The following is a 14,642-nucleotide window of genomic DNA, read 5'->3' on the forward strand; positions in this document are numbered from 1 at the left end:
GGTCCCACAACGGTGAAAAATGAGCGAAAATTTTCGCAAATTTTGCTGAAAGTTGGCAAAAAGTGTTAATTTCACAAGTGCTCAAACAAGTGCAAAAAAGAAAAATGAAACGAAGAGTTACGATCGTGTACCCACCGACGACGGTGCGGACACGCTGGGATCATCCACCGACGTTGGCCACCACCAACGGATGTTCCAACTATACACCGTCAACTTCCTCTTCCTCGTCATCATCGTCGTCATGCTCATCCACCTCATGCTACTCATCGACGAGTGCCTCGGAAAAACACTCCCTGCTGGAGGACGCCCTGAACAACAACCTTCGCGGGAATGGCCACGTGTCCGGCTGGTGTGGTCCCGTTCACCACCACCAGCACCATCACAGTCATCATCAACCTCCGGAGACCGAAAAGTGCAATTTTCACAAAAATGGCGGTCACTCGACCGGAAGTCAGGACTCCAGCCCCTGTGGGAGTCGCGGCAGTCCGAGTCCGTGTCTTCGCAAGGCGGGTGGGAAATGTGACGGCGGCCACGTGGATGACCCCGTGGACTGGCGGGTGTACTTCTTCGTGGGCCTGGTGGCCATCGGGTGCTACCTTAACGGGCTGCAGGGGGACTTTGTGCACGACGACATCCCGGCCATCACAATGAACAAGGACGTGCTCGGGTTGAGTTCGGTGGGGCAGGTCTTCCGGAACGATTTCTGGGGCACGCCGATGGCGGACGTCGGCAGCCATAAATCGTACCGGCCGCTGACGACGCTGACGTTTCGGTGAGTAGTGAAAGTTGTTATGGGTTGTAGTAGTTGTGGGGCTAGGGTATAATTTTATGTAATGAGTGGGAAGGACAGCGAATTGGGTCAAAAGAAAGAAATGCTTTTTGAGGGGTAAACTGTAATTATTGTTATGTATTTGAAATTGAGTATCCGTTCTATACCCTCATCCAATTTATTGGGTCTATATAAGCCGTGAACAGTAATGTAAATCGCGAACTAAGCTTCTCAGTTTATAATTCAAAAGTTGATTTATGAGTCAGTTTGAAAATTAAAAACCTTGTTTTTAGTCAAAAACATCAACCCAAAAGGTGCTCTCACTTGTGCTTCACCTTTTAAAAAAAATACATTTTGAAATTCAACGTCTACCAAAACCTATCAGATTATTTTATTTGCAGCAACTCAGACAATTCTGATAACATTATTTCGGAAACATCAAAGCTTCTACTCTATTGACTTGTTATTTCCATCCTCCCAAATCTCGATGCCTGAAAATATGTTCCAATCAACGACGGTCACATTCTCCGTCTGTTAATTAACATACCCTGCCAACATAACTCCCCATAATTGTCCTTTCCATGCTGAGCAATTTCGTCCCCCCTTCCCTCCCCCTCAAGTTACCCTCATCATGGCTGTGGTTTGCCCTTACTGTGGGAAAAACCTCATCAAAGGCTCCGAGAGATTGATCAGCAGCTGTCGCCCGGACGTAAATGTATTATGCTGGAGTTTCCTCCACCCTCCCCAACCCCCAGAAAGTAGGCAACCATTCGGTTAGTGTGTAGGAAAAACCAATTTCTCCACATGTGCTGGGGAAGGTCCCATCTGGTTTTATCATGAATTGCCTGCCGTTCCCAGCCAGCTATGTACTCGTGTTTCCTAGTTAAAGGGCCAAAAAGGAAAGGAGAAAAAGAGTTCACACCATTTAGATAAATGTTAAACCCTTTGATCTTCGCTCAGACGTGCACTCGATGTGACTTATCGCGTGGTGTTTTATTTTCAAAAAGTGTCAAACATTTCATCACACAAAGATTACATTGGGAGCAGCAGCCCTCTCCATACCCCTAGCAGAATTGTTTACAAGGAAGGATTTGAGCATGGTGGGTGCTGTCTTCTCCTTTTTTTCAGATTTCAATTTCAATTCAACTTCAATTTCAACTTTAATTCAAATTTCAACTTTAATTTCAACTTCAATTTCAATTTAATTTCAATTTAAAAAAAAAAACTTCAATAAAAATTCAATTTCAACTGAAATTTTAACTTCAATTTAAACTTCTATTTCAACTTCAATTTCAACTTCAATTTCAACTTAATTTCAACTTCAATTTCAATTTCAAATTCAATTTCACCTTCAAACTCAACTTCAATTTCAACTTCAATTTCAACTTCAATTTCAACTTAATTTCAACTTCAAACTCAACTTCAATGTCAACTACAATTTCAACTTCAATTTCAGCTTCAATTTCAGCTTCAATTTCAACTTAATTTCAACTTCAATTTTAACTTCAAACTCAACTTCAATGTCAACTACACTTTCAACCTAATTTCAACTTCAATTTCAACATAAATTTTAACTTAAATTTCAATTTTGATTTTAACTTCAACTTCAATTTCAATTTCAACTTCAACTTAAACTTCAATTTCAACTTTAATTCTTACTCCAATTTCTACTTCAATTTAATTTTCAATTACAACTTTAACATAAATGTGTTCAAAAAATACTATATATCTTCGGTATTTCAAATTTTCATGATTTGCAATATGAGTATCAAACAAAGCGATTTTTTTTCCGTTTTTCCTCCTTAGTACAGTTTTCTTGGAATATTCTAAAATTTTCACAAAATATCATATTTTCTCGAAAATACAAAAAAAAATATTTTTTATACCCATGTTGCATATATTTTGAAAATTTGAGTTCAAAGTTTCGCTTCGTTTAATACCCATATTGCAAATTTTGAAATTTTGAGTAGTTTCGAAAAAACACAGTATTTCGTGAAAATTTAAGTGCTTTCCAAACAATTCTAATAAAGTGAAAAAGCATAAAAAATCGCTCGGTTTGATACCCATATTGAAAGTTAAGAAAATTTTATATTTTTGAAAGAATACGGTATTTTGCGATAGTTTTAGTATTTTCGAAATAAAACTTTTATACGGTGACAAAGCATACAAAATTTCATTCGATAATAAAATTTAGAAAATTTGAGTATTTTCGAAAAAACACGGTATTTCGTGAAAATTTAAGTGTTTTCCAAACAATCCTAATAAAGTGAGAAAGCAAACGAAATTTCGCTTTGCTTGATACCCATATTTTTTTATTTAGAAAATTTGAACAATTTTGAGTATTTATACTATGAAACTAAGGCCGTTGCAAATATTTTTTAAGGTTATGTCCTTCGACTCTGATCAAAGTCAAAGTGGGGGGGGGGGGGCTAATTTTTCGTACGGAATAAACTTTGAAAAATATTTCTTTGTGAAAACATTGAAAATTTATGGTTGAATTAGGTCGATTTTAGTGATTTTAGTGATTTTTCACCGCACAAAAATCGAAATTTCGCGGCATGCCGATTACAAAACATAGGAATTTTACGGCCAATTCACGGTAGTCTGAAAACTGCTCAAAAATTAATCCGAAAATGTGTTCTTTTAGCATAATTATGAACAGAAAAGTGTCTTAAAAGATTGCAGTAGTTCAAGATGCAAACTAAACCCCCTGATACCAAATTCTTATTTAAAAAATAGTTATATTAGATTTATTTAGGAAAATTAAAAAAAAATAACTCAACCTATTTTAATTTTATTGAGATTTTAGCAATTGGATTTGCTAAAATATCTCAAAAACGAAGCACATCCTAAACGTCATATTCATGAAAAGTAGAATCAGTAAAAAAGGTGTAGTAAAATTTTGTTTGTTTTCCTAAATTTCAGCAATAAGAAAATTTGAGTATTTAAAAAAAGTTTAGGCATACTTCATAAACAGCAGTTTTTACATTTAGTGATAATTCCACAAAATAATAATACATTGCAAAATGCTTTTTAAATTTTATTTCAAAAATACATAATTCATAATCAAAATATTTCAAAAAATATTAATTTCACATTAAATGCAACTTGTTCATCGTTATTTTAATCAATTTTACAATGATTTAAAAATTACAAAGTTACAATTACAATTCATGTTTTCTTTTATTGTAGAGTTGAATACTATTCTTTAACAACCTTTTTGTAATTTTGTGGAATAAAGACATTTTGCTGGAAATGTATAATCAACTTTCTGCATTTCGTAGAATATTTTTATAACATTATCTTCAACAAATAATTCTAAATCTGACGGGCAATATTTTTGAATTAGAAACTGCTTCCAAAATGCTTGCTCAAAACCTTGTGAAGTGTTTGAATTTAAAAATTAAAGCATAAATGCAATAAGCAGCGATTTATCAATTAAATATTTCAAATTGCGCGGCATTTCACGGTATTTACCAAATTTCACGGCCAGGGGCAAATTTCGCGGATTACGCGGCTTCCGCGAAATCGCGAAAAATCACCAGCGATGATAACGAAAACCATTAACGTTATCGTTACCCGAGCAGACGGAAATAACTTGGGAATAACATTTTTTGATATTTGAAAATACTAGGCCAATAGAGCAGTTCTCTAGGATTTCGGTCATTCGATTTTTTTGTATTTTTTAATCCGGCTGAAACTTTTTTGGTGCCTTTGGTATGCCCAAAGAAGCCATTTTGCATCATTAGTTTGTCCATATAATTTTCCATACAAATTTGGCAGCTGTTCATACAAAAATGATGTGTGAAAATTCAAAAATCTGTATCTTTTGAAGGAATTTTTTGATCGATTTGGTGAGCAGTTCTCTAGGATTTCGGTCATTCGATTTTTTTTGTATTTTTTAATCCGGCTGAAACTTTTTTGGTGCCTTCGGTATGCCCAAAGAAGCCATTTTGCATCATTAGTTTGTCCATATAATTTTCCATACAAATTTGGCAGCTGTCCATACTAAAATGATGTATGAAAATTCAAAAATCTGTATCTTTTGAAGGAATTTTTTGATCGATTTGGTGTCTTCGGCAAAGTTGTAGGTATGGATACGGACTACACTGGAAAAAAATGGTACACGGTAAAAAAAATTTGGTGATTTTTTATTTAACTTTTTATCACTAAAACTTGATTTGCAAAAAAACACTATTTTTAATTTTTTTATTTTTTGATATGTTTTAGAGGACATAAAAAGCCAACTTTTCAGAAATTTCCAGGTTGTGCAAAAAATCATTGACCGAGTTATGAATTTATTAATCAATACTATTTTTTTCAAAAAATCGAAATATCGGTCGCAAAAATTTTTCAACTTCATTTTTCGATGTAAAATTGAATTTGCAATCAAAAAGTACTTCAGTGAAATTTTGATAAAATGCACCGTTTTCAAGTTACAGCCATTTTTATGTAACTTTTTTCAAAATAGTCGCAGTTTTTCATTTTTTTAAATTAGTGCACATGTTTGCTCACCTTTGAAAAAAATATTTTTGAAAAGCTGAGAAAATTCTCTATATTTTGCTTCATCGGACTTTGTTGATACGACCTTTAGTTGCTGAGATATTGCAATGCAAAGGTTTAAAAACAGGAAAATTGATGTTTTCTAAGTCTCACACAAACAGCCCACCATTTTTCAATGTCGATATCTCAGCAACTAATGGTCCGATTTTCAATGTTAAAATATAAAACATTTGTGAAATTTTCCGATCTTTTCGAAAACAATATTTTCAAAATTTTCAAATCAAGACTAACATTTCAAAAAGGCCAAACATTAAATATTTCGCCCTTTTAAAATGTTAGTGTTGGTTTAAAAATTTTGAAAATATTGTTTTCGAAAAGATCGGAAAATTTCACAAATGTTTCATATTTTAACATTGAAAATCGGACCATTAGTTGCTGAGATATCGACATTGAAAAATGGTGAGCTGTTTGGGTGAGACTTAGAAAACATCAATTTTCCTATTTTTAAACCTTTGCATAGCAATATCTCAGCAACTAAAGGTCGTATCAACAAAGTCCAAAGAAGCAAAATATAGAGAATTTTCTCAGCTTTTCAAAAATATTTTTTTCAAAAGTGAGCAAACATGTGCACTAATTTAAAAAAATGAAAAACTGCGACTATTTTGAAAAAAGTTACATAAAAATGGCTATAACTTGAAAACGGTACACTTTATCAAAATTTCACTAAAGTACTTTTTGATTGCAAATTCAATTTTACATCGAAAAATGAAGTTGAAAAATTTTTGCGACCAAAATTTTGATTTTTTGAAAAAAATAGTATTGATTAAAAAATTCATAACTCGGTCAATGATTTTTTGCACAACTTGGAAATTTCTGAAAAGTTGGCTTTTTATGTCCTCTAAAACATATCAAAAAATAAAAAAAATTAAAAATAGTGTTTTTTTGCAAATCAAGTTTTAGTGATAAAAAGTTAAATAAAAAAATCACCAAATTTTTTTTACCGTGTACCATTTTTTTCAGTGTAGTCCGTATCCATACCTACAACTTTGCCGAAGATACCAAATCGATCAAAAAATTCCTTCAAAAGATACAGATTTTTGAATTTTCATGCATCATTTTTGTATGGACAGCTGCCAAATTTGTATGGAAAATTATATGGACAAACTAATGATGCAAAATGGCTTCTTTGGGCATACCGAAGGCACCAAAAAAGTTTCAGCCGGATTAAAAAATACAAAAATTAAAATTGAAGAAAAAAGACCGATTTCGTAGAGAACTGCTCTGGTGTCTTCGGCAAAGTTGTAGGTATGGATTCGGACTACACTGGAAAAAAATGGTACACGGTAAAAAAATTTGGTGATTTTTTATTTAACTTTTTATCAGTAAAACTTGATTTGCAAAAAAAACACTATTTTTTATTTTCATAATATAACATTGAAAATCGGACTATTAGTTGCTGAGATATCGACATTGAAAAATGGTGGGCTGTTTGTGTGAGACTTAGAAAACATCAATTTTCCTGTTTTTAAACCTTTGCATTGCAATATCTCTTGCAACTAAAGGTCGTATCAACAAAGTCCGAAGAAGCAAAATATAGAAAATTTTCTCAGCTTTTCAAAAATATATTTTTCAGAAGTGGGCAAACATGTGCACTAATTTGAAAAAATGAAAAACTGCGACTATTTTGAAAAAAGTTACATTAAAAAGGCTATAACTTGAAAACAGTGCTCTTTATCAAAATTTCACTGAAGTACTTTTTGATTGCAAATTCAATTTTACATCGAAAAATGAAGTTGAAAATTTTTTGCGACCAAAATTTCGATTTTTTGAAAAAATCAGTATTAATTAAAAAAATCATAACTCGGTTAATGGTTTTTTGCACAACCTGGAAATTTCTAAAAAGTTGGCTTTTTATGTCCTCTAAAACATATTAAAAAATAAAAAAAAATAAAAATAGTGTTTTTTTTGCAAATCAAGTTTTAGTGATAAAAAGTTAAATAAAAAAATCACCAAATTTTTTTTACCGCGTACCATTTTTTTCTAGTGTAGTCCGTATCCATACCTACAACTTTGCCGAAGACACCAAATCGATCAAAAAATTCCTTCAAAAGATACAGATTATTGAATTTTCATACATCATTTTTGTATGGACAGCTGCCAAATTTGTATGGAAAGTTATATGGACAAACTTATGATGCAAAATGGCTTCTTTGGGCATACCAAAGGCACCAAAAAAGTTTCAGCCGGATTAAAAAATACAAAAATTAAAATTGAAGAAAAAAGACCGATTTCGTAGAGAATTGCTCAATAACGTTTTATGTTATTTATAACAAGATTTGTTATTCATCGCTAGGACTTTTTTGTTATTGGTTCGTTATTGTAATAACAGACTAATAACACTTTTAGTTATTCTTCGAACAAATCTTTGTTATTATATTTTGTTATTTTAACAACTAATCCGATCATCTCAATAACAGTTGAATTTCAATTAATATCAGACCAATAACAAATTTTGTTATGATAACATAAACTGTTTTTAATCCCCTATGCAAAAATTGATTTTTTAAGAAGATTCCATAACATTGTCTTTATTTTAACAATATTTCGTCAGCTGTGTGCTATCTTGTGACAACGACCATTTAGTACTTTTCGAGAAAATCGATTTTTAAAGTTTGATGATAAATATTTTCAAAACTATGAATGGTAGAGCCAAACTTTTTGAAGCAATCGGTTCGTATACTATCGCTTAACAAGTTTTCCAAGTTTCAACGAATTTGGTTACACCAGTTAAAAGATACAGTAAATTATGTAAACAAAAATCTGAAAAGCACGTGTCACAAGTGTGTTTCGAAAGTAAAATTGCACTACGTGTCACAAGTGTGCACAGAATTCCCATACAAACTAAAATAGGCTTAAATCAATAGTTTAACCGACTTAATCAGTATATTTTCAAAAACAAAAGATTGCATTGCTTTTAGAAAGTGTGTATCAACATAAATTTGTGAAAAACAAGAAAAATTTTCCACATTTTCCAACAACATGTATGACGTGTCACAAGTGTGCACGATCGTTTTTATGATAAATTGGTCTATGTCACAAGTGTGTATTGCGATATCCGGGAAACGGAAGCGAGTTTCCAAAATCGGGTTAAAGCATCTTGTAGTGTTTGTTAAGTATAGCAAAACGTCATCATTAACTCATTTTCGACCAAAATGGTCTATGTCACAAGATAGCACACAGCTGACGATTTGTTATTGAAATGGCATGAATTTTGTTATTACCGTCTGCCCGGGTAGAAAATAATATTAACGACGATCATTTTATCGATTTACAACCTTGATTTCAACTTCAATTTTAACTTCAATTTCAACTTTAATCTCAATTTAAATTCATTTTCAAATTATTCGAATTCTTTTGGAGCTGCTTTAATGGTCAGATTCTTAAATTTTTCATGGTTTCCAAAAAAATTAGACACCCTGTCCGTTGTACGTGAATTTTGCATTACAACCCTCCAGTCCCATCCATCACCCACACTTGAAACCTCGCCGTTATTTGTGTCAAGTGTTGATCTTTTTTTCCACCTCGTCCCCCCCAAACTCTCGGCAGCACCTCAACCAGAACGTTTGAATTTCCCTCCTGCCTCATCTTTCCACCCAAAGCCTCCCCTCTCTTTTCCAGCCGCCTCGTTGTAACATTGTGGTGTTCCGCTTCAAAGTTCAACCTTCTAGGCTCTGCTGGCATTCCAGGACACTAGAGAGGGAGAGCCTCGTTGCTATATCCTAGTAGGGATGAACGATGATGCCACCAAAGGTTGGGGTGCGGGGGAGACCACGCCGAGATCGTTGCCATAGAAAATGATAAATATCTCCAATCAATGTTATTTCTGTATAAATCGTACCGATTTCAGAGCATAATAAAAAAAGATTGATGGGTTGAGTGGGGTAGAGTGGAGTGGGGGTGTGTTTCCTCGGGTAGGAAAACTCGATACAATTTTCTGCTCATAGCTCGACGATGAGGGTATTTACTGAATACATGCCTCACTCACTTGACATGGGATGATTATTGCAACCTTTGTCTGCATCGATTTAATTGCAACCGCTCCCTGATGTTCTGTTCACCAGAGTTGAGGAGGGTTCAAGTGGAGAGAGAGAGAGAGAGGATGAGTTGAAGCCCTCAATTGGTGTTGATCGGTGGACAATTACAAATTATGGGAACTGATCCGGATGACCTGGATCGGACAGAGGGAGCCCATTCATCTGTCGATGCGAAACTGTGTGGCAAATTATCGAGATGAGCCGGGTTTCGGAAAAGTTTACGGGTAATTACGGGGGCAGCCGCAGTGATGAATGGAGATGGATTTCAGCATTGATGGAAATGAAAAGCTGATAATGACGTGTTGTTGCCAGATTATCTTGCTTTTGGGTGTCGAAAAGATTATTTGCAGTTAGTTCTCGGTGGATAAATTCTGAGTTCTGAAAATGTGTTCGTTGAACTTGAATAAACAATAAATGAGAACAAACAGTGATTATTCTACGCAGAGTAAAAACTCAAAACATCATCCAACATAAAATACCCACTTTACCCAGCACAACAGCAACATACACTTTCGGAAAAATACGTTCTCTCTTCCCGGAAAACCGCAGAATTGTTTATGCCTCGATGCGTCAAAACAACAACATCACACACACCCAAGCAAGCAAACAAGCAGGACGCTTTTTCCGAGGGGAGAATTTTTGCATGTGCGATCCCATCAGTACCAGCAGCTTAAAACTTTTAAACTGTACAACCAACGCCAGTGCTGAAATTTTCCGCGGAAAAACTCCACACACACACACATTTGTTCTGGAAAAACCACAACGATCTTTGTGCCCATGCTCGACTCACCACAGCAATGGCATTTACTCAGCGTCGACAAACAGGGCACACATTTTTCGTCCACCCTTTCATGGGAAGTGAGTATTTACGCAGGGAAATGCTGTTTTTTTCCAGCCCGCATGTTTACGCTCGCGTCTGAGGTGGAGCTTTTTTGGGGGGAGGAATTTGGGTATAAAAAATCAAATAAATGTAGTGAGGTACGTACTGTTTATGTTCTCAGTCTGGACTACTTCTCAATTCCAGGTTATCAGGAAACTTAGTCTCAAACATGATTTATCAATTAGGGTCATGTTTAAAATATAAGGAAAAAGAAGCTTTGTACATCCAAAGGAATAATACACCCAGAATTCCGAGTCGAGAGAATCGTTCCCTCAAAATTTATTGTGAGCTCAGCGCCAAAATCGAGAGAACAATGCTAACAACTCAAACCACCATAACAAATGAGTTCATTCGTTAATTGAAACAATAAATCTCCAACTCCATCTTGTTCACCAAGCTGTGGTGGCCGAGACAGTTAAGTCATTGGGTTAGTGTCAGTGGTCTCTGGCTCGATTCCCGTAGTCAACACCTTTGTTTTTTTTTTCATCTCGAGCTGTGTTCTCTGTGTCCGTAAATGGTACCACTATTATCTCGTCTCGAGGCCATTACTCTCTCTGACTAGCACTGCTCAGTTTTGGGTGTATACATCAAAATCTGCAACAGTGGATTTGCTGCAGAAAATGTTACATTTTATAACAGTTTTTGCAGCAAGCTGAATTTTGCCCGTGTGTAAACATGTCACAGACCTGCAGTTCTCACCACACATCTGGAGCAGCACGAGAAAAGGGCGGATAAGCATTTTGACAGTTTGAACTATTTCGTTATTTCTCAAGCTCAAAATTCGAAATGGGAAACAATAGCTGACCTCCCCAGCTGCCATTTAACATTATGGGTTTTGGGAAAATGATCCTGCAAATATAATAACTTTTGAAAATTTTGATTTCATAGGGTCACAGGGCTAGAGAGTCTGAGTATAGTAGATATTTATAATTCTTGTAGATTCTCAGAAAACATATAAAGTCAAAATGTATGTCCAGGACAGTCAAATTCGTTGGTAAATACCAATTGAGATGCATTCATCCCTAAAATTCTTAGAATGACTCGAAATTCAATAGCAAAAATTCAATATCATTATTTCCAATCAGTGTTATGCGATTTTCAAATTCTACAATACAGTCCAGGCTCTGTTATCTGAAGATCTCGGTAAAAATACCTAGAAAAAAAACGTAATTTTATTTTTGATTGTTCAACTTTAATGTGATATCGTCACCGTCGTGCTAACTTGTCGTACGTGCATTTTCGGGCCAAACTGAGTTAAAAACGCCGTTTTGCGCAGCTCACAATGCCTCACCACAGATCTCCAAAATTCGATTTAAATCCTGAGATATTCCATAAAAACCGAAAAAAAACTCCATGCATGTTTGTCACATTTCATATGAAAGCAGTTTCAATCTTGTCGTGCTATCTTGACACAGCCTGAAAATTTATGTTTTCGAAACAATTGGCCAAAGGAATTTCAGGTCAGAACGCGTTTGACACACGAGCTCGACTACCGTAAACATTTTAAGACTCCGGCAACAAAACTTCGGGGCAATGCACAGAATGGTCAACCATTGCGTGCTCTCGTTTTTGTTTATTGAAGGTCAAACATAAAAACGCATTTTTCTCGGAACGTCAAGATAGCACGACAGCGTCCAATATGAAAAAAAATCGAAGATAAGATGGCGTCCAAAAAAGATTTTTTTTGTTACGTTATTTATGACAAAAGGTCGAATGGACAAAAGGATGAATGCCAAAGGTTGAATGCCAAAAGGTCAAATGCACAAACCGCCGAAAGGACAAAGGACGGATTTAAAAAAGAATTTTTGATGTGAGCCTAAATGCATAAATATTGAAAAGCAGCTATGGAAGGAATGTTGGATGATTATGTTCTGAAGCACTTTGTTGCAACTAATGGTGACAAATTAAAAAATATAAAAATTTAAATAACAAGCTATGGTCACCAAATTTGAATGAAAAAAGTGTTTTAAAGTGCATTTTACAACTGTTGTTTTGCAATCATTAGTTTTCAAAATATCCAATTATTGAAGAGATTTTTTTTTCGTCGAAAAAAAAACTTTCTGCTGTGCTGTACATTCGAATTCAACAAAAAATTACAATGTTTTTGCTCGATCCCAGACAAGCTAGATATGATTTTAAATGCAGGAAAATGCATTTCTAATGGTTTTCAGTTGGTTAGACTTTGCAAAAAATTTGCAGTTTTTTGAAAAAAACAAAATTTTGCTCCCTGTTTTTTGAACCTATTTTGAAGGGGAAATATTTGAAAAATATCAAAACAGTGAAAAAAATGCTGGAAAAATGAGAAATTCAAAACAAACAAAAATACTTCATTAATAGTTAAAACATAAGACAAAAGCAGAAAACTTTTTCGTAAGATAAAAGTTGCTAAAAATAAACTCCTAAACTCTGGAAAAATACAAATATTTTTTCAAAACCTATTTGGTAAAGTGCTAAAACTTTTTTTATTAAATTCTAGTTGTTGTGTCTGTGTGTGCGTTCAAAACGACTGTTTTTATATTCTTTTTAAACTCCTTTTCATTTTAAATCAACTCCTAAGCTTGACAGATTGCTTATTGATCTTTTTTTCATCTGCAACACACAGTACTTCATAATTACGGTATTTTCCTTAAAACTATGTTTCAAAACTCGAGTCCTGGTGTAAATATGGTGATATCTTACCGTATCACCATAACTTTCAAACATCCAAGCCTCTAAAAAAGTCGGAACGGTAACATCAACTCGCTCTGTCTTGGTCATAACTCAACCATTCAAGGCAATTATTTTTTTCCAGAGATCTGTAAGAATGGCTAGTTTGTAATTTTTGCGATCGAAAACTTCGTGCAAACTTTTTGCCATTTTTAGCCCTACACAAATGTATAAAGATTTCGGTTTGTAAATTCTTATTGCTTTACATGCGAACGGCTCAAATCCCCACCAAAAAAAAAAAAAAACTCGAAACATGCTGGTCCGTTTTCCTTTCAGAGTCGCTATATGTATTTTGCCCAACAAAACACCGCCAGGCTACAACTGTGGTCTGTGTTTGCGAACACACCTCTCCACCCATTGCTCCTGGGAGCAGCACACCCCCTTGAAAAAGCAAAGTGCGCCGGTGTGACCTGCTGAAAGCTTTTCATGAATATTTATAAATTATGCGGAAACATTAGCTCGCGGCGCAAGAGAACATCGCGCAACGAGCCCATATATAAAATTGAGCCGCCAAAACGAACGGGAAATTGCGGAACCTGGGTGGTCGTTAGGGATGGTCAGTTTCCCAATTTTCTGCCTTCGTGTTGCGTAAAATTTCACTAACACCACCAGAAGGGCAGGAGGCACAATTTTTCGCCCCGCAGAGCCCGGAGGTCCTAGCCAAAATTATTAAAGTAAATGAAAAGGGACTCACACATACAACCGCACCTCGCACACAAACACAAACTAGGGCTCCGAAAAGCTGGCGCGCCAAAAGGCGGCGTTCTGCTCGTAAACTATTTTCCTCTAACCGTACCGCCACCTCCGGTGGCCATTCCTTTGAAGGACTAGCCTATTTCCATTTGTCTAGAAATGGGATTTTTGCCCGCCACCACCATGGAGTTCTCGAACTAGAACTTCATTTTGGCGCACACATACAAACAGGGCGGTGCCGGAGGTGGTACAGAGAGTGTGGAGCAAACACATAAACTAGCTTTCATTCGACTTGGTGGAGACCCCCCTCGGAATGTGACCGCCAGCGTGGTTGTTTTGGTTCAGTTAGGTTGGTTCAGTTAGTGGAGAAATTTCATTCTGAATTTGCTGAGAGCTTCAAAGATCAGAGGATTCAAATTTGATCGAGGTCAAGAAGTGTTAAATATACGTACTCAAAATATAAAATATCTTCGTAAAAAATATTTTTTGACAAAAATAAGGTTTGATGGTTTTACATGTTAAATATAACTTTGCCAATCTTTCCAAAAAAATGTTTTTTTTTAATTTAAAATTATAAATATGTATAAATATAAAATATAAAATAACAAGCCATAGTTTCTAGCAAGCTTCCCATGCGCCAGTGCCAACGCACACCGCGGGTTAAGTTTTCTAGCTTCGGTACGAGCCTGAACCCATTGTGTGTTGGTATTTTGGTTCATACGCTGGGTTCATGCCTCGGGTGAGTGGCAGACACACAACCGAGGCGACGAGCCGAGATTGTCATGGTGCGCTGGTACGATGAACCAAAATACCCTCGGTTCGTGTGAGTCGGGTACGGGTGTAAACCGAACAAAGCAGGCGCAAAGCAAAACCGAGGTACAAGTGAACCGCGTGTACCGCACGGTGCAGGGAAGCTTGGTTTCTAGCGTTTGCATGAAAAAGTGTTTTAAAATGCATTTTACACTAGTTCAGTTATTTTGCAATTATTAGTTTTCAA

At 35.4% G+C, this 14,642-nt stretch overlaps 1 protein-coding gene across 1 annotated transcript in view; it reads left to right on the plus strand.

Annotated features, from left to right (window-relative positions):
* Positions 1 to 14,642, plus strand: part of LOC120414237 (protein O-mannosyl-transferase TMTC1-like) — a 178,843-nt gene that overhangs the window by 88 nt on the left and 164,113 nt on the right. Inside the window, exon 1 of the mRNA XM_039575348.2 lies at positions 1 to 772. This exon is cut by the window's left edge and continues 88 nt beyond it. Within this exon, the coding sequence (XP_039431282.2) occupies positions 105 to 772 (668 nt within the window). The 5' untranslated portion in view covers positions 1 to 104. The remainder of the gene's footprint in view (positions 773 to 14,642) is intronic.

Source organism: Culex pipiens, chromosome 2 (assembly GCF_016801865.2).
Source record: "Culex pipiens pallens isolate TS chromosome 2, TS_CPP_V2, whole genome shotgun sequence".
Classification (NCBI taxonomy): domain Eukaryota; kingdom Metazoa; phylum Arthropoda; class Insecta; order Diptera; family Culicidae; genus Culex; species Culex pipiens.